General features: G+C 36.7%; 1 protein-coding gene and 1 long non-coding RNA gene across 2 annotated transcripts; one reads left to right on the plus strand and one right to left on the minus strand.

Annotated features, from left to right (window-relative positions):
• Positions 1 to 310: 310 nt before the first annotated feature.
• Positions 311 to 7,271, minus strand: LOC109216022 (AT-hook motif nuclear-localized protein 14-like). The gene is made up of 5 exons (XM_019380150.1): positions 6,653 to 7,271; positions 5,939 to 5,991; positions 3,070 to 3,201; positions 1,534 to 1,686; positions 311 to 974 (listed from the first exon to the last, which is right to left on the minus strand). Exons 1-5 carry the CDS (start codon positions 7,038 to 7,040, stop codon positions 708 to 710), a joined length of 993 nt encoding a protein of 330 aa, XP_019235695.1. The 5' UTR covers positions 7,041 to 7,271; the 3' UTR covers positions 311 to 707.
• Positions 7,272 to 15,983: 8,712 nt separating this feature from the next.
• Positions 15,984 to 20,275, plus strand: LOC109216018. Its single transcript, XR_002066441.1, has 4 exons — positions 15,984 to 16,229; positions 16,459 to 16,531; positions 18,070 to 18,284; positions 20,121 to 20,275. It is a non-coding gene; the product is annotated as an uncharacterized LOC109216018 (long non-coding RNA).
• The last annotated feature ends 7,552 nt before the right edge of the window (positions 20,276 to 27,827 follow it).

Genomic DNA, 27,827 nt, shown 5'->3' on the forward strand with positions numbered 1-27,827 from the left:
TTTACAAATATGACTTTGTTTGCCAGTTGCCACATGATAGTCAGCAGCCTCTACTGTCATACACCAAAGCTCATTAGCATCCTACAGCTACTGGAGATTCCCCGTGCGTGGATTTTATAAATAATATCCAAAGTCTACGACTTGGTCTAACTGTACTAGTGAGATGGTAGCAAAGCAAGAACCGATGGAATAGTCAGGTGCGTGCAATCTAGCTCAACCCAGCTGCACATAAAGCCCGAATAAAAGCAAGCCGTCCAAGCAAAGGGCATAATGCAGCCATCTAAACTCACTGGACAGATAAGTAACCAAGTGGCAAAAAGTTAAGAGATATACCCACTACTCCCTTGTGAGAATAAGTACAGACTTGGTATGATATATAGGTTTAAGGCAACTAGGTAACTCAGACCTGATCAACCTCTTTTTTCACCAGTATACACAAGTCAGTAACTCGTAGTTTTATACATCCCCAATGAACAAAAAATTTAGATAACTCTAAAGCACAAAGACAGCAAGGTAATCCAGAGCAATGCAGGAAAAATTCTTGAGGTCCATACATCAGTGCATTTGGGAGCAGTTTTCATCTGCAAAAAAGAGACCAGAGGAGGTGTTGCTAACCTGTACAATGTAAAGAGTTTGTATATTCTCTTCCAAAAGAACCTATAACTTAGGAATGTTTTTCACACTACTCCTAACACGACAATTTTTGCCTAGTCTTGAAGGTGGTCATAGTCCCCATTTTCTGGAGACTGGTGCATGCCCTGACCGGTGCTAACCCTCCATTCAGTTTGATGTAAAGGCGTTGGTTGCATGCTGCGAGACTGCATCATAAACTGACCTCCGACCATATTTTGATGAGAAGAATCCACCACTGAGCGAAAGCCTACATTTGACATTGGTGACCCACTAATTTGCTGGGAAAGATCATTCTTTATTTCCCCAGCTTTTGAGTCAACTGAAAATGAGCCAACAATCACCTACCAACACAGTCAATAACAAGCTGTCAGAAAGTAGGAACTTAAAGTGACAAAAGAAAGGAAAAGATCTGATATTTCACAAGCAAATTAAATAGATTGATCACTGATTGTTGTCCTTCTTTGGTAAGTATCACCACTTCTTGTTTTTAAATGGGTCTTTCCTTTATTGCGAGAAAGTGAAGGATACATTTCGGTCATCTGGACTTGTACATATTAGTTGTGATTTTTAACTGTTTTTTTACAAGTATATTAGTTGTGATTTGTTTACCACAAGAAAACTTCAACCTTGTACATGGACAGATGCTTCACCAACTACTTCATTGGTGGACAAAGCATAAGGAAATAAAAACAAGAAGAAATGAAGAAACAGAATGAGTCTCAAGTTAGGTACCCAGTTATCAGTGAGAAAGCATGCCAACTGTTCAGCCAGTTTGGTCCCGTTAACAGATTTTTTTCTCTAATCTCAGATAAGATAATCTTAAGATCAATATCGTAATTAATGTTGTTGATGGCTAAGATCATAATAAAGGCTTATAAAATATTCTTGAAAGTAGAAAACCTGAATTGGGCCTCCAGCTATCAAGGGACCACCAACACCACCTCCAATAATTTGACCGTCTGTACTTGCCAGACACACACTAAGCCCACCAGTTCTGCCTCCAATCTCAGTGCGTACATAAGATCCAGAAAGAGTGAGAATGTCAAATCGCCCCTGACATGAAGTAATACAAAGTTATGATAACTGTGCTGAATACCTCATTGACAGGAAAAATGCAACAAAAGACCGTTGAATTTTGACTATGTTCTCTTATGACAGGCTGGAAGTGATGATCCTCTGGCATAGAAGAATGATGTTAATGGCAGCTTACTATAACTGTAAAACGGAAAAGGATAACGGGAAAACCCTGCTAGGCTGTTCTACATCCTACTGATAAAGCATGGATACTATTTAGGCATCTCAAAAATGTGTTGTTTACATGCTAAAGACAGACCAAATCTCTTATCAAAAAAGACTGAGACCAAATATTAAGCTGGTCTTTCTTGGACATTGAGCAAATAGTAGATGTGTTCAAGTGTCAGTTGACATATCTCTGATATAAAGTAAAAATACGAAATATTAAATCCTCTTCCTCTTATTTGTTTGGTGAGCATCGTGAAGATATTATGGTCCTAGAAGTAAGACCGGCCACTATCTCTAAAACAGAATTGACCAGAGAATGCTAGCCCTATGTTCTTTATTGGAATAACTGGTATACTTGATATATTTTTCCTTGTTGCATCTCAATATAAGTATAAAGTATTTGGTCAAGTTATGACCACTGCCATAAGAATACATAATTATGCTTGAACCGCAAAAGAGAAAATAGGGCTATGTGGGAACAAATAGTTAAATCTTACTTCCTCGAAAAGAAGGAACAAAGAGTTAAAGTAACACAAAAGAGGTTTCAAAAAAAAAAAGAAAAGAAAAAAAAAGTAAGGCGAAAGAGGGTAAGAAAGTTGGACTAATAGTCTAATATTAAACTATGTTTCACCTCCAAAGAAAGAAAAATAAAACACATAGTAGATCTACTACTACTTTGCTTGTATTAGGGGTGATAGCATTATTTGATCATTCCGGGGGAACTTTACACTTCTGGGAGAACCTTCCCCTCTCTCATTTTTAATCAAAAACCACAATATAAAAAGTAAAGCTTCACAATGGCTTAGATTCCAGTAACATTACGAAAATTTAAGCTGTGTGTGAAACATGTGTGGAAGTCAATTAAGAACCCCATGGGAATTTACGAAATCTCAGGGACGATATGGGGACTCTAACAATATCACGCTTGATTTGATGTGTACTATTATCAGTATATTTTTGCAAGTCATCCTGATTCCAATCAACAACAGTCAATTTTTTGGATAAATTCAATCAACAACAATGATGCACAACCAAAACAATAGAATTAGAGTTGAAAGCATGCAGAACAGAAAAGCAGCAAATTTCCTTCACAATATGATTAATTCTTGTATCTTCTTTATTCTGCTTTAGACCTATGTTTATCTGCAAACTCAGTGCTTCCCATTGCAAACCGCATCAGTAAGAAATTTTTACCTCATATGTAATACTTCCTCCAGATGTTGCTGGCTGACGCAGAGAGGCATTAGAGATTGAGCCAGATGCTGATAATACGCATAGTTCGTATTTGCTTTGTTGCATGAACATCATGATTTTCTGACCGACATCCTGTTACGTGAATTATGAAAAAAGCATAAGCATAAAATGGCAGACAAATACAATATGTAGTCAGAAGTACATCTCCAATGCTGTGAAATTATATAGGAAAGGTGATGTACCATTGGAAGTTGAAACTGCCATGCATGTCAAGGAAAAACTATTACTACATATTCTGATGAACAATGAATGGATGAGTAAAGGACTAAACCCTGAATCATATATCTGTGACAACTATTCATCAATATCACGTGTTTGATTACAAAGAAACAGAAATTAGTTTGATATGCTCAGCATACAGAAAGAGATGATACTAAAGGCACATTTAAGTTGGTGCAACAAGAAATTAACCATGGACAGTACTTCTACATAGATCAGATGCCATGCAAACACTGTAATGGAACATCACTTTTGACTTAATATCAATTGGTAAAACCCGAAGAGGAAAATGGAATGCAAGCACTTCTTATTACAACCAGTTACTGAGGTCAGAAGGAACATAAACCAAAAGCATTCCAGTTGAACTGCAAGAGTAACATGGAACACAAAGACTCAGGAAAAGGCGAATATCTGAGAACTCATAGTACGCTAAATTTTTTGGAGATGGGGATATCTTCAAAAAGATCTTTGCTGTTGGCATAAGTAATGACAAGTGAAGCAAGAGAAAAGAAGAGAACATGAGCCCTAGCAACTAGATAAAATCAAAAGGCACTTAAACAGAAATTATATTCGATTTAGCATGAGAAGAAAAAACAATATTCTCTTAAAGCATCAATCTCTCTTTTCCATTACATTTTTTTATGGGTCTCTCTCTTCTCTATAACAAATGCAATTAACAAGTGAAAAAGAGAACAAACCAGATATTCCCTTTAATAACAAAAGGAACAGATGATTATAAGGCTAGCTGTTTTGCTATCTTCACTTTGTGCTATGTGATAACTATAATAAGATAATGGGTAACATATATGCTTTCCAAATTTCACAGACTATCAATAGAGTAGAAGACCAGAAGAATCAGTTTATCCTTTCTCCTTTCTGAGGCTGTGCACAATAGCTCAAATTCAATTTTCACCAAGAATCCAAAAAAAAAAAAAAAGCTAGTAATTTCTTGAGTTAAAGAGAGAGAGAGAGAGAGAGAGAGAGAGAGAGAGAGAGAGAGAGAGAGAGAGAGAGAGAGAGAGAGAGAGAGAGAGAGAGCGAGAGAGAGAGAGAGAGAGAAGCTAGTACTTTAGATAGGTTATAGGTATGTTCCTAGCTGAATTTTCTATATCTAAGTTGGTAGCCACAAGATCCAGAATTTGCCAAATTTCTTGAATGTTGGCATAATTAGAAGGAGATGCTGAATTTCCCACAGGCAATTTTTTTCTTTTTTTTGATAAGGTAAATTGTATTAATCACAGGCAATTTTATCTGAGTTAAATGCTATAACAACATTATGTGGGAGAAATTTTAAGCTTGAGCGTTTGTACGCATCAGGGAATTTTCTATTAGAAAATATTGATGCACACTGAACTAATCCCAGTAAAAAAAAAACCTAATTCAGTTTTCCAATTAGAACCAAACTTCTAATATACCTAGGACAATATTCCTGTCATCATTATAAAGATATACCAACAAGGAGTTTACATCTCAGGCAGGCAACGACGTCCATTATATATGGTTTTAATCATATGAGTCTTAATGCATGGTATCGTTTACTTATATAATCCTTACTTCTCATAGACAATGTTGGAGTCACCTACTTAACTTCCTCTTTGGCTTGTATCTTCACACTAAACAAGTTTTACAGGAAATGCAAAAATTTCCTTCATTCTTGGCACACAAATAATTGTATAAGCAAGAGTTTTATCATATAAAATATCCATACAATAATAACTATGTTAGAGAAAATAATCCATATTACATAATTGTTTCTGTACAAAAGGGCAGGCCTGTGCAAAAAGCATCGCAGGGTCCGGGTAAGAGTGATGTAGGCAGCCTAGACTAATGCAAGCATCTTAAATGAATAAGCAAATCAAGCCATGTAGTTCAGATCTTAAATGCGAAAGGAAATAAAAGAGAACGACCCTGCTCGAATAAAATTGGAAAAGAAGTAACTAGCCAAGAAGGCCGTAGTATCAAAAAATCATAAATGAGAAGAGTAACACGCTCCACGCATCAATAAAAGGGGAAAGGTTGAGCATAAAGGATAATCTATCAACATAAACTCTTCCCTTCCCTAGAGGTACAATAAATGGACCGAAGTGGAACCGATTTATGTAGCCTAAAAACATCAATTATGATGCGTACGAGTTACCACAGCGAAATGAAATGATGGCAAGCTAAATAAAAAATGGGTGTAAGCACGTCATAAAAAAGAAATGGACATAAGCAAGCTAGACGATCTAGCAGGTGCTTGAGTTAGTGTAATAGAAGTATCATCAGTTGGATATTCAAATAATAGCTCCAATCTTCCAGAAATCCAAAAGTCCCAACACCTATAACTTCACCCAGTACAATTTATGGACTTGCTGTCCTTTTTATCCGTTCCAATTTATTTGATCCCTTATCCAATTATTTGCTCGAAAAACAAAAACTTTCTTTCCTTCAAGAACATTTTTGAGAATTAACTAGATTTGTAAAGTGAAACTATCTATTAAAAACAGATAAAAGTATATGAGAGGAATAATTTATGACTGATTCAATCCCGGTGAACTTTGCATAATGAGAGCAGTTAATAGAGAATTTGGAAGAAAAATTCTGAACATACTTCTCCAGTAGACACATTGATGATATGAGGTGAAAAACCTTGACCAGCATTACCTGCATAAACCAATAGGAGAAATTAGAAGAGAACTGACCCTCTTCCCAGCCTTTATCAATAGTAACTAGGACTTTTAAACACTGGGCAACAGAGTCAACTAACTCAAAGTCTGAACAAAAATTAACTTAAGCTCTTCCAATTACACAGCCCTCCCACCCCCCACCCCCCACCCCGGTTTCGAGCACGGGCCTGTATAAAACTAAAGGCAACAAACTTGTAATGCTTTGCAAATCTCTTAGGTTGACCCTTCGATGTTTTTAAAATATTGCTAAGTTTTTCCTCTACTATCCAGCAAAGCCATTGATAAGAAGGACATGGACAAGGTAACATATTTTCTACTGCATACAAACCATGCAAAGATCACATTTTTAAAATCTTAGTTTAAGGAATGAAAAAAAGGTGGAGAAGAAAGAGGTCCAACACAAGAATAAAGTATACAATAAACTATGGCTCAAATAAAAAATAAAAAAGCACAGATACGGATACAAATGCTTTTATATACATACAAGCATGTGCCTATATGCCCCTCCCGCAATGCGGTATGCTATATTATTTTCAAACACATACTAAATTCTAACAGATGAATATAAACACCAAAGAACAGGATTTTTAAAATTCCGTGGTGGCGCGTACACGCGCGTGCACGACAACGGGACTCACCCAGAGCAGCTAATTGGGATTTCTTAGAAGAACCACCAGCGGCGTCAGCTCCAGCACAACGGCTCAAAGCATGATCCCGCTTTTTGGGCGGAGCCGAAGCCGAAGAGAGCCGTTTAGCAGCCGCAGCTTGCTCCGGCGTGCTATACTTTCTGGGCCTCCCTCGTTTTCTCTTCACGCTCTCCATCGGCGGCGACACGGCGGCGGACGGCAGTGAACCAGTGTACACCATGTGAGAAGCAGCGGCGGTGGTAGCGGCGGCGGAATTGCTAGTAGAGTTGTTTTGAACAATTCCATTGGTGGTGGGGTTAGGGTTTTGCGGTGGTTGTGGTGGTGGTTGGTGGTGGTGAAAGTAAGAGCTGAGTCCACTAGTTTCATGATTCGGCTCCATAGAGAATTTTGAGAGAGGTTTTTGGGTTTGAGAAAATTGAGATTATTTTTTTCTTTTTTCTGAATTAAAATTCTTTTCTGCTTTCTTTTTGATATTTTTTGCTTTTGACGGTGTAGATGAAGGTAGTGGTCCTTTTGTGGATTTTTACAGCCGTTAGATAGGAAGTTAGTAGGATTCTATACACTTTTCGAAATTTATAGATAGTGCATATCCGGATATAAGATACTCATAATCCGATATATGAATGTACGTAATGCATATCTATTAGTTTACCTTTTTGGGAGTTTACATCAATACCCCCAAACTAGTTTTGAATTTCAAAAAGACCACTTAAACTTTATGGGATTGGAAGTTGATACAACTCATTTCTTTGTGCTTTCAACCTAAATGGTTTCAATTTCAATCAATCTGTAATTGACATTCAAGGTCGTGTAATTAATACTTGGGCTGATATCATTAACCGTATTAACCTTGGTATGGAAGTTATGCATGAACGTAATGCTCACAACTTCCCTCTAGACCTAGCTGCTATCGAAGTTCCATCTACAAATGGATAAGATCCCAGCCTAGTTTATAGGAGGTTTTGAAAAGAAAGGAGCAATAATCATTTTCTTGTTCTATCAAGAGGGTGTTATGGCTCCTTTCTTTTCTTTTTTTAATTTATTTATTTACTAGTATTTTACTTTAATGAAGGTCTAAAACTTAATAGATATGAATAATTAAGATCTATAGTACAGTCTTAATATCATTTAAGTATTATATTTATTGCTATCCGTTCAAGAATTTCTACAAAAATGGCATTTCACATTACAGTGGATTATGGCATTTCACATTACTCCATGTACTCTCACCAGTGCTGGCGGAGGCAGGATTTTCGTTAAGTGGATTAAGAAAAGAAAAAGTTAAAAAATTAGAAGAGGTTATAATCAGTGGGAATTGAACTAGTGACCTCACAAAGGTTTTGAACCCCCTTGACCTCTGAGCTATGCTATTAGGTTGCGCTAAGGGGATTCAAACCATAATATATAGAGGTAAAAAAATAAATTTTGCCTTATATACACGGTGTAATTTTTCGGCGAAGGGGGTTCGAAACCCCCTTCTGTCCCCATAAATCCGCCCCTGACTCTCACCACTAACCGCCATCGTTGTCGTTGTCCATCATTATTAACTACCACCACGCTCACCATGCTCGCCCACCATTATTATGTATTATCACTCACAACCATTATTCTACCAATTATTAAATTTATTTGCAGTGTTGGTTCAATTCAATTTATTTTTGATATTCTTTTTTAAGATGTCAAATAAGAATATTAATGTTTTTAGGATTCTCATTTATTAAATAAATAGGAAAATCTTTAATATAACATATAATTGCAATTTTTATCTTAAACTATGACAAATGAAATGGATAACTTTAACTTTCAAAATATATGTATTTTTCAAAAGTACTTTTATGATTTTCTTTTTGTAGGTGTAATGTATTTTACTCAATAAAAATTTTACCTGCACCTTATACTTACACCAAATTAAGATGCATTATATGTGTTTGTATATGGACTTCTTTCACATAATCATGGTTGCTTAGTATGTATTCTCACCTAATTAAGTCAGTTAATTATGGTAAATTAACATTGTTCGAACACTAGTTACGATAAATTTTTAATGGAGAGAAGCGTAATGTACGTATAGTATGAAAAGTTAAGGTATTTCCTCATATCATAATTTATCTCAATAGAAATATATTCTGACGTGTTTTCTAAGTTTCACATGCACAACGGCAAGCTATTTTTGTACCCCTATTGCTTTTTATAGTTTTATCTCTCTTATAGATTGTGAGTTATGTTCATAACATTGATCGAATTCGAATCCAATAGCACGGTGGGCTCTCTTTAATTTTTAACTGTAATCTATCTTGATTGTTGGATTATGGGTTGTGAGTCGCTCCATGTGGGCTGACCCGATCCGGTTATGAGAGATAAGTAAGAGAGGTTAAGAGAAGTTACCACATAATCACAAACTCCCACTAAAGTCAATGTGCAAAAGCGGGTGGTGAGTTATCTTCCTTAATTGCTATTACTGTCTATTTATGTTAAAGAGAAAACACAGAACTTCTCAAGTGTAGGAATTTTCTCTCTGACTAATCCTCTCTACACAAAAAACACACACACAAGTTATGGCATTTAATTGGTGAAAGATTAACTTTGTTTCCTAGTGATTCAAAGTATATTTGGGAGCAATTTTTTTAGTAGCAATTACAACGACTTCAGCTGGGCGTAACAAGGTACACACAATTTGTTGTTCTTGCTCCGTAATTTAGATTAACATTGGTATCAGAGCGGTGACTGTATGTTCTGTCAAGATGAATACACATTTATTCTGTATTTTTTGAGTTTATGTGTCGTTTGCTATACTTTCACAGTTATTTTTCGAATGAATTTGATATAAATAACAAGTTGGTGGCGTGAAAGAGAACACACAAACAAATAACACAAAATATCAATATCATGAAATAGAAGCCTAATTCTCTTGATCCCTGCGCCTCTAGTATGTAAAAGTGAGATAGTTATGTGTTAATGCAGTTTGGCCCATGGCAATAAGTCACTGCTATAATATTTTCTTTATCTATTATCTCAATGAATAATGATTATCTTGGTTTCTTTACTTGCAAAAACAAATACAGTGAAGTCTTTCATGTTTTGATAGTTTACATGATATTCAGACTTGAAAAGTGAATATTTCATATATATTTTTGTTAGTTAGAAATCATGTAGGCAAAGTAAATTACTGATCCGCCTAATAGATGTTTGAATCATTAACAAGGACGGTGAAATATAAATGTGAATAACATTCTGTCCAAGTATTAGGAATACAAAAAAATTTGGTTCCAAGTATTTATGTATGTTTTCCAGAAGAAATTTATGTCACATCGATTTTTATACATACATACATATACGATTCAATATGCTAAGACTATATATATATATATATATATATATATATATATATATATATATATGTATGTATATATATTGTTTCTTTTCCTGGATATCCTTTTGGTATTTGTTACAAGATAAAAACGATTCAATATGCTAAGACTATGAATCTAAATTTTTAATGAATTGGTCTTAGTGCAGATTTTTTTGAAAATTAGTTTAGTCCTAATCCCTCAATTGATATACTTCTACAAGTAATTGTGATATATGTTATCACAATGAATGGTTGTAGCCATTCTTATTGTTTTCTTGGTCCTATTTCAGGCATGGCTGAACATGGACAAGTTCGAATTACTCCAAGTGGGAGTTCTCGAAGTCGAGGAAGGGACAACGTAGAAGGGTGCGCAGGACTTACTCTATAATGATTCAGACTCGGAGCCTGAAGTCATCAGGAGTGTCCCGAGAGCGATGCAGAATTCGTTAAGGGATCGAAGGGCTGAACGAAGGGGAGGAAAAAAGAAATTTAGGGAGTTTAAAGAATTTAAAATGGGTCCTGATGCTTCCATTCGTGAACATGTATACGTCTTGCAGTTAAAAAGAGCTGAATTGTCTAATTACATAGAGATAACTGATTGGGAAACATTAGCTATTTTAGAGGACTCTCTTCGAGAGCCTTGGGGGTGAAGTTTTAACTGAAACATCATTATGATATTTGGCCTAGTGCATCTTTTAGCGTATATGTGAAAAATTTAGTATTCAATTGGTATATGCATGTCCTAGCAAACATGTAAATTGTTATTATGAATTTTATTTCAATAAAATTTAAATTATGTTATTTGTCTTATCAGTTACATGTATTATTTATTATTTTATTTTGTAATGGATCGAGACTTGAAATGAAGTACACACAAGAATTAATTTTAATATTAATTATAATATTCAGATATAGATGATGAATGGAAATGTAGTGACCTTTCAATTCTATACAAATGTAAAATTAATATTATAATTAATTTGCTTGAGTGTGTAATCACATGCATAAATTTACTGCAATATATATATATATATATATATATATATATATATATATATATATATATATATATATTGATGAGTTAAACTTGTAATATTGTCTCTAATAACAGACATGGCATCGAAAAGTATCATTGCTGACTTGAACAAGGGTGACAAATGAATGGTCAAAATTATGACATATGGAGTCGTAAGAATGGACATGTGTGGTGACTGATCTTTAATGTTGCATGACGTCCTATATGTTCCAGAGATTCGATTAAACTTAGTCTCTGTGTCTGTTCTTCTAGATTTAGATTTCAATTTGAACTTTAGCCACAATGGTCTCAAAATTACTCTAGACAATATTTTTTATGATTTTGGACATCGTTATGATGGTTTTATTGTGTTAGATTATAATCCTTCTATGTATAACTATTCTGTTGACCGTTGTATTATCGCATGTTATTCTAGTAATAATGGTGTTGATGTTATTTCATGGCATGCAAGATTAGGTCACATAGGGCACTTGCAGAATGGACATACGTGGTGGCCAATCTTTAATGTTGCATGACGTCCTATATGTTCCAGAGATTCGATGAAACTTAGTCTATGTGTGATGTTCTAAACGTTAATACCACACAAGAGGGGGGTGATTTGTGTGGTACCCAATTTTCGATCTAGAAGAACCTGGTTCTTCTAGGTGTACTTATTACTACTGTTTGAGGAATTAAAAGTACATAAAATAAAGAACACAGAGATTTTTACGTGAAAAACACCTGGCTCAAAAGGTGAAAAAACCACGACCTACTACTCAGTAGGATTTCCCAAACTTCCACTAAAATCACTGAGCCAAAACATCATTTACAAAACTCTTGTAAACCTAAGGATTAAACTCTAATCCCGTTGTGGCACACAGCCTCAGCTGTCGCGACAACTTCAAGTTAACTCTAACTTGAATACTCAAAGTACCTAATGCAAATGCTTCTATGAAAGCTGAAAGGTACAAGTTTAAATCACCTACTACAATTGAACTAGAATAAAAGAAAGACACAATGGAATTGGTTCTTCTATCTTGTCCAAGTAGCTTCAGGAATGCACACTTGAATCTCACATAAATTGCTTGCAAAATTGCCTCGCTCTTTTGCCCTCAATTTAGTTTAACTTCTGCGTTTGTGCAATATGTGTAAAAGAGAACAATCACTGTTATTTAATGAGTTAGTAATTAGAGTTTGGTTAAGACTCAATTGTTGATCTTCCATCGAAGTTGAGTCCTTGAACAACACAAACTCCAACCCTATCCTTTATCCGGATTGTGTTCTCTTCTCATAAGGAGACTTTCACTCCTTATCCAATATGCAACCTTTTCGATTAGCTCAGGAGATATTGCTGCTTGATCACTGAGACTTATCTCCTTCACGTGCATCTCACATGTATAGGTTGATAAATACTGTGCCTCACATGATGGACCTGGTCCATGACTGAGTTCATTTGTCATTCTTCAAAACTTCACCTGAACTTGGGCCAACGAATTCCCCCTTTTTGATGATAACAAACTCTGTGCTTTTACTAATCAAAAAATCTGTAAGAACTCAGCTTAACCATCAAGACTTAACTTAGAATTTTAACTTATCATCAAGGACCAGATTTAATTAGGTTATAAATATCACATTATTCAGAATAAAGAGTAAAGCACAATATCTCTTCCCCCTTTTGGCATCATCGAAAAGTTGCATACCCAATGTGAATCCCAGATTTTAATAATTACTCATGGCCACTAAGGCAACTGCAAGTGAAAACATGAATCAAATTATCAATAATCAACAGACATAATTGAACTATTAAGATCAAAAGCTGCATAGAACAAGAGAAACAACAGTAGTCATTGATAAGGATATGTTTCCACAAACAAACCACAAAAAGAAAGAAAAAACTTCCAAAACATGAGCAAAAAGAACTGAAACATCCCTAAATCGGGTCACTGGGGTTACTAGACTTGATCTAAAGATAAGTGCTGGAAGGCCTAGGGCTTGGAAGAACTAGATGGTTGAGATTGGAGAAGGTTTAGCATATTCTGAAGCATTCCATCACTCTTCTCCATTTCTTTTGCTAGCTCAGTTCTAAGGCCATCTCTCTCGATCTCCAATTCAGCCGCACGTGCCTTGAGCCTAGCAATTTCATCATCCTTAGTTCCACACTCCTGAACCAAGGCCCTAACCTTGCTGTTGATAGGTGTCTTCAGAGATGAACCAGGTTCAACTGGGGTGGCATTGACTGGATAGTCACAAGCTAGAAGAGTCTTGACGCTAAAATGTTCCTTGCTTGATGCAATTTTCCATTTCTTCAAAGGCACATTCAGCCTGTCCAGAACAGTAGTCAATATGAACCCATATGGAGTGGCATGAGCCTTGGAGCCATTGATGACCCTGTCCAATAATTTGACAATAAAAGCAGGCCACTTGATCTGCATTCCTCTCACAAGGCACTCCATAAGAACCAGGTCCATGTAGTTGGCAGTGTGCCTTCTCTCCTGTCTGGGCAGTAGACACTTGTTGACAAACTCAAACAGGGCCTTGTGCTCAGGCCTCATCTCACTTTTCTACACAAACCTAGCTTCAGGCACATCTTCAGCAGCTTTAGCATCACATAAATTCCTAGTGATTTGGAGAGCAGTAGGGAGAGAATCCAAACATGGCCACCTTTGCCTTGTATAATCATCATACCCTTCATTAGGTATGTCCAGAATCTCACCAAGTTTGAGTGCATCAAACTCCACTTTTACTCCTTTCACCAGGCTGGTGACTAACCCATTCTTCACAGTGGCATTTGCCATAAACTCAATCGGTTCCTTCCTGGCCAGCCTTCCATCCATTTCCAGGACCATGTCCTTCCACCCTTGTGCGGTAAGAGCATCCACCAACCTCCTCATTCCTGGTTCATCCAGTTCTTTCAGCAGCCTTCCTTTCAAAAAAAATTCTTTTGCCAAAGATGGCAAACTTATCTTGTTCTTTCTCAGATTTTTCCTCTTCTTCTTCACCACTCCATTCTTCATCTTCCTCAGTAATTTTCACCTGCTTGCCTTTCACTGCAGATCTTGTTCTCTTGGCCAAAGAGGGTTCAGCAAGTACAAGTACAGAGGAAGACTTCTTTGAAGAAGTCTTGGTTCTTTTTGATTTGGGTGTTGGAACCTCTTCAATTGTTCCTCTTTCTTGATGGACCAGTTCCATCTCCTCTTCTTCTTCTACTACTTCAGAGCTTTCTACAACCTTTGCTTTTCCCTTCTTCCTCTTTTTCTTCCTGCTTTCTTCCAGAGCTTTCTGTAACTCTGCTTCACTTTGCTTGATCCTGCTTCTAGTAGCTCTTCCCTTAGGCACTGAAGGGACAGTAGGTTTTGGGGATGAAGTTTTGCTTTTCTTGGTTGTCTTGGAAGCAGTTGGAGCCTTTTGTGAAGAAGCTTTTCGCTTCTTTGGATCATAACTAGCCCCAACCCTCTTCAGAAGATCAGCCAGGGTTTCCTCAGCTGATGAAACAAGTTCTTCTTGTTGCTTGCTTAGATGAACAAGCCCTTCAGCCGCCTCCCCAGAACCACTTCCCCCTGACTTGATGCCACTTTCTTCAATACTCCCACAGATAGCAAGAGCTTTTTCTTTCCCATTACCCCTCTCATCACCACTTGCTCCCTCTCTCTCTTTTCCTTTCTTTTTACCTCCACTCATACTTGATTCAGCCACCTTTACATCTTTAATAGGACCAACGAGAACAAACCTATTTTCAATGCTTTCAACTACAGTAGAAGATACCACGCAAGAACTTACCTCACCAGGGGTTTCTTGAATTTTTTCAGTGTCAGAAGACCCATGTTCTTCACCTTCACTGGCAGAAATAAAAGCTTCAGACTTAGAGCTGGAGTCAGATTCGTGAGCAGGGCTTCCTTTCTTTTGGCTAGCCTTCAGTTTCTCATTTAGAACTTTCCTTAGGGCTCCAGATGCTACAGTTTTTCTAGCCAATATTTTCTGCCTACGCAACCTAGGTTTTGGAGATTCACTAGGAGGAGTAGATGAGGATGTGTTAGAGGGGGATGCTGGTGGGGGAGTGCCAGGATTATCTTGGGGGTTAGACATGGTTCTTCGACTATGGAAGTGTTTTGAGAATTTCTGAGAAGAAAGGCAATTTAGGATTTCTGGGGAAGAAAATCAATTAGAACTGGAGATTTAATTTTTGACGGTTATGGGATTATGAAGAAGAGGTGTGGTGTGTATTTAAAGGAAATTAGTCATAGGTGCAGTAACGTCAGCCTTTTCAGAGGTCAAATAGAGGTCTAATCAAAGTTTAATTCCAGTCTCTTAGTAATTATTAGGCATCGCTAGATTTTAGGCAAAAATCCCGATTTTTAGAGTTCTAGGAGAACGAAACTGGTTCAATGCTCAACGGATAGAATTTCTGGGAATTTGACAAATGTAGAACTTCTGCTCATGATTGGATAATTAATCTTTCTAATTGTGCAGAGTATAGAAAACATACCTGAGCTTTCATATGAACACATACTCACTACAACAAAAATGGACTTTAGCGGCAATTATTTAGCGGCAATATGGCAATTGCAACTAATAGATTCTTTAAGCTGAAATATTAGCGGCACATGACCATTAGCCGGTAAAAGATATTCTTTAGTGGCAATAAAAAGAAAATTACCACTAAAAATCACTCATTGAAATCAAGTTCTTATTATTTTAACTTTCCCTCCGTACAAGTAAAATAAAATCTTTCCCTCCAATATTTTTGGACCAGAATTAGCTATTCCCTCCAATTAGAAAATAATACGAATTCTACCAAAATAAGAAAAAGATAACATTACGAAAACCTATCACTGGACGCTGGTTAACAAAATTGTCGCGGCTTGCCACAGTCTCCGGCCTACCACAGCTCTGTCTATCTTCTTCCCAAATCCCACGTAACTTTTTCTTCTTCCCTAGGTAAATTCCTTTCTTACCCAGCATGTTGCTAGAAATCAATTTACAATAAATTTTTTAACCAAAAAATCTATCACCGACTGCTCTTCAAAGATTTTTTTCCTCTCTTCCCAAATTTCCTACATTAGTGGTTCACTTTTTACAATGAGAAACACTGCATATGGTGGTTGTAGGCAAGTTACGGTGAAAGGTGTAACTGATCTAGAAAAGTTCGGCGCTCTTCGAGTATTCCGTGACTGCTTGCCTATCTTTTTGTCTTCTTTTTCCCCGCAGTACGTCCTTCCTTGAATTATTCGGTCATAAAATACTTACTGAATACAAAGAAAAAAATTTATTTCGACCCCATCGTAGTTCTCAATCATTTCGTGGTTTTGCACAATAATTGCAATTAATCATTGTTGCTCAAGTTCCTCCCCTCATACGAATTTACCAATTTATGCTTTATTATTAGTGTATTAGAATTAACTTTTTCATCCGTATTCAACTTCTCTTTTCTTGTAGGTTTCAAGATTGCTGCAAAAATTATTCTTCTCCTTCACTTTTTTCTTTTATCGGCAAATATTCTGCTCACCAGGTATAATTTATGGTTCTTGATATCCAATTATGGCATTTTGGAATTTGTAAAAGTATAGCTTTTTTGTGTTTGCTAAATTATTTGTGATATCTGGCTGTTGTTAGATTGATAGTCGATTGATTGAATTGATTCCTCCAATGTTTATCTGGCTGTTGTTAGATTGATAGTCGATTGATTGAATTGATTCCTCCAATGTTCCTCTATTGTTTTATGATCTAGAGAATTTGTCGCCGGGAATATATCACAACAATGTATACTTAGAATTTATTTTTTTGAAAATTTAGTTGAGATAGAATAGATAATTTTTAAAGTATATATGCATAAGCAAGTTTGAGTACTATCTCTGTTGGGTACAGAATTGTACTCTAAAAAAAGAAAACACAAAGCAAACAATATTATCTAAGCTTATTCTTCATTGAACTATCCACTCAAGACTCCAAAAACTATCAATAGAGGCAAACATGTGAGTTACAATTTGAGTATAAGTAGATATAGTTGTTCAAAAAATATGTCAATAGAGGCAAACAACTAAGTTACTTATTTTATTAGATGAAAAAGTTCACCATTGATTGATGTTGTTTTACATTCCAAATTGGGGTTCTTAGAATGGTATTGTGATTGAAGTTGTTTCACACATGCAAGGTGTATATTGAGTTCATAATTTGTATTTTTTATATCAATGTTGCATATAAGAAAATCTAATTTCCTCACTTCGTGGTAAATTGCATATCCCCTATCACTGTTGTCAGAGTATCTGAAACTTCTATTGCGACTGCAGTTCCAACTGCCTTTGTGTACCACAGTGTATAGTTGCAAATCTGATGTATCTAACTGAGCTGTCAATGCTACCGATAAACTTGCTAGTTGCGCATATTTCTGTTTACTTTGATGTATCACAGCTTTTGGAATAGAAGCATTTTGTTGAACAAGGTTGTAAGTTGTAATGCTAAAACTTATGAATATAGCATCTGAATACTTAGTTGGTCTCTTTTGATCCTTGCACTATTAGAATGGTTGTTAGTGTAAAGGGATTATAGTTAAGAGGCCATTCACTTTCTGCAGATGGTGCCGTGAAACAAAACTGTTGTCAGTGGTTAGTGTATGCGCAAAGTTCAACAGAACAAATTAATTAATATACATGAACAGTAAACTAGAAAATATTTCAAGTGAAAGAACAAATTAATTATATTATCCAAAGTGAAACAGAACTATTAATTGATAGATGAAGATTTCATTTATTTCATGTCCAAATATCACCTGTAACATTCTTACATCTTGAGTACCTACCATTTAGGGAATAGTGAGCTTAATATGATCCATCTATAGCTTAATTGATGCATTGATGTAACAAATCTTCAACATCTCCATATATTTTGAAACACTTACCTGTTGGCATATATTTTGTGTTGAAACATATACTGTTTTTGCTCTCTGTTGTTTTATCATGATATTGTTATTTAACAGATCTTAAAGCATCTCTCAGATGCTTAACCATATAAGATTTTGTCATTTGATGACCTTCGAGTTTTCCATTCTAGGTAATTCAGAGCCAAGGAAGGTTCGTGGGCCTACTTTACTAAAAGATATTTGGAAACTTCCTCTGGGGAAGATAGTTGATGTGCCGTTTAATAATCGTAACCAAGCTGTTCGGGAAAAAGGTCGAAAGTTGCTAGCTTTCTAGGAATTATTGCGACAACTCCAGAACTAACATCAAGGATACCTAGTATTGCTGAAAACACTTCACTTTCTCACGGTACTACTCATCTTTATCCTTTAGCGCTCTACTTTTTGAGTTTTTCTTACTATAGATCATTAAGAAATCTTTTTTTATCTTAGTATATCTTCGCTGGAACATGTTCTTCTTCCTTTACTAGATGGGATCCATAGTTTGTCCGCCAAGTTCGAGGAAACAGATGAGCTGATTTGGTTATTTAAATCTTACTGAAAACTCTAAAGCATGCGTTATAAAAGGAAGATATTTTCAAATATTCCAATAACTATGGAGTCCTTTACTAAAAATTAACCCGCACATAATATGACTAAAAGGATATTATACCCTGTAAATGATGTGGCAAAATGTATAATCTTTGGCAGATATCCTTGGATCTAAGCTAGGTAAATTTCCCAAAAGCCTACCTTAGGTGGCTGGTAGGAAGACACAAATGACTTTGTGCAAGAATTGGTTTAGAATCCCTGCAAACATTGTAGAGATAAAGGATAGGAAGAAAATCACAGATGTTTTCATAGTGCAATTGAGCCTAGTCATATGTTGAAGTCCTAAAGTATAACAGACCTTGTTTATTGGGGTAACTTAAAACAATTTAAGATGCCTTAATAGATATGGTTAACTTCCTAAATTTGTAATAAAGACTCATTTGTAACTGGACTACATGGTGTGGTCTCAATTAATAACATTTATTAGTTCAATTAAAAGTAGAAGAATGACATACATTTGGATTGCACTTGTTTCCTGAACATAGAGCACTAGCAGTTTCACTTACAGAAGATATGATCTCCAGCCTTTTTGTTCACTGTGGGTCAAAATAGTCCATTGCAGAGCAACAAATGGATACAAGTGAAAAGAAGAAAGAATTTTAGATCTTATGGCATATAAGATGAAAAGTTGTGGTTGATCTATTCTATAAGCTACATTAATGTGTGATGGAAAAATTTGTCAAATGTAAATGAGCTTTTTCTTGCGAAAGTATGACTTCAGATAGCATAGTTCCAGACCTGCAACTGCCAAGCATATACAAGGGACATTATGCTTAACCATGCCACTCTAGCATTAGTTTCCTCATTATCTTCCCTCATTTCTGCTTCCTTGTGCGTGACATACTAGGAAAAACCATGTTACTTATGAGGTAGTAGCCAAAAGAAGGATAGAAGCATTAGTTGCACCAAGGATTATTGAAAAAGTTAAAAAATAAATAAATAAAATCAATTAGCTTTACCATAATTTATTTTGTCTCAGACCTAATGATTTATAATACACTTCCCTATTAAGTCTTCATAAATCAAAACTATGAGTACACCAGCAACTATGCTCACTACAAAGAACAAAGTCAGCACCAATTATGTTCCCTATATTAGTTACCCTTGACTTTTTTGAAACGGTCATCCATTACTTGTTGCTCTCTGAATTAAGTAAAAAGATTTCATCTATTCATTTGTTAAATATTATTACATATATTTCAAACTTATTATATCTCTTTCCTTCATAAAATTGCAACAGCTCAATCATATAACTTTGGCAATTCACTATAAATGGAACCGGGAAATTTTGATAGATTGAGCTGGTTTTGAGACCAAAAAATGAACTGTTATTCTACTGTTAAAAAAAAACTTTAGCTGGGGCCAGTATTTTGACAGCACAAAAAATGAGGTTTATAGAAGAACTACAACTTCTTCTTAAGTTAAATCCCGCGAAGCATTGCATCAAGTTTATATATTTTTGCTGTCTACATTGGTGTGATCATCTCTGTCTTGCATTCCTCTTATATTTAGTGATGGCTAGTAGAAGAAGAAGATTTGCATGCTTATCGTGTCATATATTTCATCTATTGACATAGTTATTTTATAATTTTAGGTCATACAGTCTGATGATCGATAATTTAGTGGGTCGAAGATTTCAACATGAAGAAGAGTTGCAAAAATTATTTGAAGACTATTATTCGTTGGGATTAGTCATATAATAACATTATCTATTTACTTCAAACAATATAAGTTTATTTTTAAGTTATTGTGATATTAATATTTTGAATTAGTACTTTCTTTTGTTTGTTAAGATTTAATGAGATACATTATATTTTTGTGAATTAATATTAATATGTTATGTTATTTGGAACCTTTTTGAACGCAATGTAGTAGCTATTATTAATGGTGGCTAAACTATTACCGTTATAGCTTGTGACTTTTAGCGCCAATTTAACAGGATATATCGGTTATAAAAATAGGCGATAAAAGGGCAAATTAAGATGTTTCCACGTGAGATATTGTAGCCATTATAACTACTGCTAAAGATGTCTTTTAGCGGCAATTTAATTAAATTTACTAGCTATTAAAATAGATGCTAAAAGGGCATACTAATACATTTTCAGAAGGGATATTATAGTCATTCTTATTGCCACAAAATAATTACCGCTAAAGATATGGACTTTTAGCGATATTTTTTTTTTGAATTTAGCGACAATAAAAATGGACTTAAAAGAGCATTAGTAGCCGCTTTAGCTTGGATTTAGCAGCCATCATAATTGTCGCAAACAATTGCCATTAAATCAAATGATATTTAGCGGCAATAAGTCACACCTTTCACCAGCTTTTGTGATAAGTGCCGCTAAAGACTTTACCGACCCTGGCTTCAGCGGCTAAACATCAATAGCTGGTAAATAATACAGCGGCTATTGTTATTGCCGCTAATGCTCTTTTTTATTGCCGTTAAAGCCCCTTTTTTTGTAGTGACTGATGAACCAGGTTCTTCATATAAAATTCTCTTGAACATGCCTCAAATGCCATAATAGAAAAACTTTGTAAGAGATCAGTGAGTCATATATACACATGTCACAGGAGTATACTAATTAAAGTATGAAACTGAGTAAGAATTGATCTAGATATTTACACAAAGTTAGAACTCTAACCAACATACAATTTTTTTCATATATTTTTTTCTTTGTGCATTCTGAACTGGACCTATTAGGTGATCTAATCATCCCTAATTCCAACATGTTCCTCTCAAAGTTTTCTCTACTCAGTGCTTTAGTGAAGATGTCAGCTATTTGTTTATCCGTAGCACAGAATTCTATTGAAATTAATCCTTTCTCATAGTTATCTCTTAAGAAGTGGTGTCTAACATCTATGTGCTTAGTCCTCTTATGATGAACAAAGTTCTTTGTCATACTTATAGCACTAGTGTTATCACAGAATATTTGAATACACCCCACTTTAATTCCAAAATCTACCAACTGTTGTTTGATCCATAGTAATTGAGCACAACAAGAAGCAGCAGCAACATACTCAGCTTCAGCAGTAGATAGGGCCACTGAGTTTTGCTTTTTGGTAGCCCATGAACCAAGAAAGTGTGCCATACCTGAGGTGCTCTTCCTATCCACTAGAAAACCTGCATAATCAGCATCAGCATATCCAACTAAATTGAAATTGCTACCTTTGTGATAGCAAAGACACAGATCAGTGGTGCTTTTCAGATATCTTAGTATCCTCTTGACAGCAGTCAAGTGAGACTCTTTTGGATTTGCCTGAAAACGAGCACAAAGCCCTACACTGAACACAATGTCAGGTCTGTTGGCAGTAAGATACAGGAGTGAACCAATCATACCCCTATACAACTTTTGATCAACTGATGAACCAGGTTCATCAACATCTAATTTAGTGGCAGTTGCAATGGGTGTGTCTATTTCTTTAGATTCCTCCATTTTAAACATTTTGATTATCTCTTTTGTATACTTTTGCTGATGGATCATGGTTCCATTTGGACTTTGTTTGATTTGCAAGCCTAAGAAGAAGTTAAGCTCACCCATCATGCTCATTTCAAACTCACTTCCCATTAATTTTGCAAAGTCCTTACTTATCTTATCAGTGGAGGCCCCAAAGATTATGTCATCAACATATATTTGTACAACAAGGAGATCCTTACCTTTTTCCCTTAAGAATAAGGTACTATCATTTTACCTCTTTTGTACCCATGCTCTAGCAGGAATTTGGACAATCTTTCATACCATGCTCTTGGAGCCTGCTTAAGTCCATAGAGGGCCTTGTCTAACTTGTACACATGCTCAGGACATTCCTTGCTTTCAAACCCTGGAGGTTGTTTTACAAACACTTCTTCTTTCAGGTAACCATTCAGGAAGGCACTTTTAACATCCATTTGATGAAGAGTGAATTCCACGTGTGCTGCAAAGGCTATGAGAAGTCTGATTGCCTCTAGTCTTGCAACTGGAGCAAAAGTCTCATCATAGTCTATGCCCTACTTTTGGCTGTAACCTTGGACCACCAATCTTGCCTTGTTTTTTTTAACTGTTCCATCTTCATCAAGTTTGTTTCTGAAGACCCATTTTGTACCAATGACTGATCTGTCCTTGGGTCTTGGAACTAGATGCCAAACTTGACTTCTTTCAAACTGGTTGAGTTCATCCTGCATTGCATTTACCCAATCTGCATCCTGCAACGCTTCAACAACATTTTTAGGTTCAATAATAGATATAAAAGCGTCAAAAGCACACAGATTCTTTAATTGTGATCCAGTTTTAACTCCAGATGTTGGATCAGTGATAATGTTCTCAATGGGATGAGAACTTTGATACTTGTGAGGTTTCACAACCAACTGGTTTCTGCTAGAAGTTTCTCCCATGTTCTGTTGCTGAGGAACAGGGTTATGAACAGGTTCCTTTAAGGGATTTATTCCAGTTCCTCTTTGATTAGTTCCCCTTGTCAGGTTGCCCTGCATGGAAGAACCTGTTCCTTCTGTTGGTGCCACTTTGACCTGAGTTGATGCTTAAGTCAAGTCCTTTACCAATCCAATGGTTTCATCTTCATGTTCCTGTCTCTCAGAAAGAATGTTAGTTTCATCAAATACTACATGCACACTTTCTTCTACACACAAAGTTCTTTTGTTAAACACTTCATATGCTTTGCTATGTGAAGAATATTCCAATAATACTCCCTCATCACTTCTGGGATCAAACTTACCTAGGAAATCTTTTCCATTGTTGTGCACATAACACTTACAACCAAATGCCCTAAGATGGGATATATTTGGTTTTCTCCCTTTAAGTAACTCATAGGGAGTCTTCTCTACAAGAGGTCTAGTCATGCATCTATTGATTATGTAACATGCAGTGTTTACATCCTCTACCCAGAAGCTATGAGGCAGTTTACTAGAAAGTAGCATGGTCCTAGCCATGTCCTCAAGGGTCCTGTTCTTTCTTTCAACTACTCCATTTTGCTGAGGAGTCCTAGGGGCAGAGAAGTTATGATCTATACCATTTTCATCACAGTATTCAGCAAACTTTGCATTTTCAAATTCAGTTCCATGATCAGACCTAATGGATGCAAGTTGATTTCCTAACTATTTCTGAGTTTTTCTAACAAAGGTAGTAAACATATCAAATGCTTCATCTTTAGATGTTAGAAATAGTACCCGGGTAAATCTAGAATAATCATCAACAAGTACCATTACATATTTCTTTCCACCTCTGCTCATTGTTCTCATTGGACCACAAAGATCCATATGAACCAGTTCCAACGACTTGGACGTGCTTACCATCTTCTTGGTTTTGAAAGATGATCTTACCTGCTTCCCCCTTGCACATGTCTCACAAACTTTGTCTTCTTTGAACTTGATGATGGGTAACCCTATCACCAAGTCCTTGGAGACTAATTTGTTTAGCTGATTCAGACTTGCATGACCAAGTCTTTTGTGCCATAGGAGGGGATCATTAACCAACACACTTAGGCAAGTGAGCTCATTTTCTGACAGAGTGGACAAATCTACAATGTAAATATTGTTAACTCTTTTTTCCTGCAAAACAATCTTGTCAGTGGTAAGGTTAATCACAAAGCACTTGGTAGAGGTGAAAGCTACAAGATTACCTCTGTCACACAGTTGTGACACACTTATTAGGCTATATTTCAAGCCATCTATCAAGTAGACATTCTCTATGGAATGAGAGTCTATCTTACCTACCTTTCCAACCCTAATGATCTCACCTTTCTTTCCATTACCAAAGGAGACATTACCTCCTTTTTTCTCAAGTGAAAGGAACTGGTCCTTGCTCCCAGTCATATGTTTTGAGCAACCAATATCCATATACCATATTTGGCTGCTTCCTTTCACTTGGACCTACAAAAGAAATCAGGGGTTAGTTTTAGGAACCCAAACTAGTTTGGGTCCCTTTCTATAGGCAAAAGGATGAATCAAATTCCTTCTTGCCCACCCAGGCAACTTACTTTTCTCTTGAACAAAAACTTTGTTCTTTTGACTGGCCTTTACTTTTGCATTACATTCATTTTTGTAATGGCCAGTCTTGCCACAGTGTGTGCATATTTTATTTTCAGGAAGTGTGAGGTACTTGCTTTTAGGGTCCCACTTTGGTGCTTGAGTCCCATAGCCAAGTCCTATTTTGTTGCTACTGTGATGCTCTTGCAACCAAGAGAGTGCATCAGATGCCTTGTTCCATTTGCAAGTTCTGTCTATTTCATGTTTCACTTTTCCTAGATCTTCTTTTAGGTCTTTAATCAATTCATCCTTCTTATACAATTCGTCCTTCATTTTCCTTGAGTTTTCCTCTAGAGTGAGATAGGTGAGATCAGCTTTCTTCTTTCCAGTTCCTAGTTTCAATTTTAAGTTTTCAGACCTAAGTTCTAGCACACTTGTGTCAAGTTCAAGAACCTGGTTCTTCAACTCAGCATTTTTGCTATCACACTCATTAGCCCTAGACTCTAAGCTTTTTGTAATGACCCGGCCGGTCGTTTTTGGAATTTACGCCCCGATCCCCCATTAACTGCTTCCCCTAAGTTCATTTCTGCTATTTTGGTTGGCCGGGACGTTCGGTGTTAGGATACGGAGTGTTTTGGGACACTTAGTCCCTAAATGAGAGCTTAAGTGTTGAAAAATGGTCCGTAATTAGAACAGTGTGAAGACGACCTCGGAATGGAAATCCGATGGTTCCGTTAGCTCCGTTAGGTGATTTCAGGGTTGGGAGCATGTTCGGAATGTATTTTGGAAGCTCGTAGCTCATTTAGGCTTGAAATACCGAAATTTGAATTTTTGAAGTTTCCGGTCCGATAGTGAATTTTTTATCCGAAGGTCGGAATGGAATTCCGGAAGTTTTTGTAGCACCGTCATGTCATTTGGGATGTGCGTGCAAAATTTCAGGTCAATCGGACGAGGTTTGGTTAGGTTTTTGATCGAAAGCGTGTTTTGTTGGAATTTGAAGTTCTTAGGCTTGAATCCTTGATTAATTCGTGTTTCCGGCGTTGTTTTAGGTGGTTTAAGGATTGGTACAAGTTTGAATGATGTTATGGGATATGTCCGTAGGTTTGGTTGAGGTCCCGGGGGCCTCGGGTGTGTTTCGGGTGCTCAACGGAGCACTTTGGAGTTGGAAAATGTTGAAGAAAATCCCTTCAGCTGTTGCAGAACCTTTCTTCATTGCGATCGCATCAATAACCATGCGATCGCGTAGTGCAATCCTGGAGGGGGACCAAACCCTTCTATGCGATCGCATAAGCTGTCCGCGATCGCACAGTTCAACTTTCACCTCTTCTGCGATCGCAATACCTTGGCTGCGTTCGCATTGAACAATTTCTGGACCTTCCAATTTTAATCTTTTGCGATCGCATTACTCCTTATGCGTTCGCATAGACCATTTTCTGGGCTTCCCATTTTTTTTCTCTATGCGATCGCATGCCTACTCCTGCGATCGCGTAGAACAAAATCCCTGGGCAGATATAAACATTTCAAAACGAGGGTTTAGCCATTTTTAACAAAACTCAAGCTAGAGAGCTCGGATTTGGGAGAGATTTCGAAGGTTTTTCAAGAGCAACGATTGGGTAACGATTCTCTACTCTTTTATGCTTAATACCCACTAATCTAATCATGATTTCATCTTTAAATTTCGGATTTTTGAATGAAAATTGGGTGAAAGTTCATAGACCAAACTATTGGATTTTGAGGGCATTTGACCTCCGATTTGGGAGATTTTTATATGGTTAGACTCATGAGAGTACGAGGTTCTGAAAACGTGAAAATATTCGATTCTGAGACGTTGGCTGGAGGGGCATTTTGGTCTTTTTACCTATTTTCGCGCCCTAGCTTTAAATTTAATAGTGGAATAAGTTGTTTGCAATATTATTTACGATGTGTAATTGAATTGAATAGATTTGGGCCATTTGGAGTCGGATACTCGTGGCAAGAGCGTGGTTTCTAGTTGATATTGAGCCGGTTCGAGGTAAGTGGCTTGTCTAACCTTGTGTGGGGGACCTTTCCCCTTAGAATTTGTTATTTGTTGATTTGAGTGCCTTGTACGCGAGGTGACGAGCGCGTAATTGAGCCTATTGTTGAAAATCCGTTTTTTCTTAAGATGTTGAGATTGAGTTCCTTTCATATTTGCTTTATTCTACTTGCAATTGTAACCTGTGCTAGATTAGGAAAGCATGTTTAGTTTATTTAACTTGCCTAATTGCTTAAGTTGCCTTGACTGTACTACGTGAAGGATGCTAGGTCAGTACTACCTGTTGCTTGTCTTTTGTACTTCGTTCCGTGTACCTTCTGGTTGTGATTGCGCATTTACATTGGGACTACGGATGTGGGATTCCGGTAGCTCCCCCCCTTGTTTGTTTACTTTGGGACTGCGGGTTCGATTCCCGATAGATCCCCCTGCACTTTTACTTTGGGACTGCGGGTTCGATTCCCGATAGATCCCCCTGCACATTGATGGTTGGACTACGGGACGGTATCCCGGGAGATCCTTCAGATGTACATATATGATGGACTACGGGACGGTATCCCGGGAGATCCACTAGACAGTTGAGGAAAAGGGCTACAGGACGGTATCCTGGGAGACCCTCATTGTTATCATTGGTATTGAGCTGTGTTTACTCTGTGTTTATTCTGTACTCGTGTAGTTGTTATAGCCTCGTTGACTTATCTTATCTCACTACTGTACTTATTATATCTGTCAGATTTTTTATATTGTTAAATTATTACTATTATTATATTTTGTCTCAGTAGGGCCCTGACCTTCCTCGTCACTACCCAACCGAGGTTAGGCTTGTCACTTACTGAGTACCGCTGTGGTGTACTCATGCTCTTCCTGCGCATGTTTTTCATGTGCAGATCATCCAGGTACCTCCGCTCAGGCGCACTATCAGTGAGGCAGGAGGACTACGGAGACTTCAAGGTACATCTGCTGCGTCTCCAGACCGACGAGTCTCCTTCTTACTCTATCTTTAGTACTTAGCTTTTCCTTCTTCGGTTGTTAGAAGTTCTAGAGTTTGGAACCTTTACTATACACTTCTGTAGCCTGTGTTGCCCGTGAGTTTCCGGGTTTTGGGAATTGTTTTAGACTTGTGATATTGAGTTGTACTTGCCAAGCGGCATTCAGTACAGCTTCCTTTAGATATTTGATTTGATTTTTCTCTATTTTTCCGCAATTATTATATTTCCGCAAATGTTAGGCTTACCTGGTCATGGGGACCAGGTGCCGTCATGACATGTTCACGGTTGGTGAACTAGGGTCGTGACAAGTTGGTATCAGAGCTCTAGGTTCATAGGAGTCACGGA

Source organism: Nicotiana attenuata, unplaced genomic scaffold (assembly GCF_001879085.1).
Source record: "Nicotiana attenuata strain UT unplaced genomic scaffold, NIATTr2, whole genome shotgun sequence".
In the NCBI taxonomy this organism is placed as follows: domain Eukaryota; kingdom Viridiplantae; phylum Streptophyta; class Magnoliopsida; order Solanales; family Solanaceae; genus Nicotiana; species Nicotiana attenuata.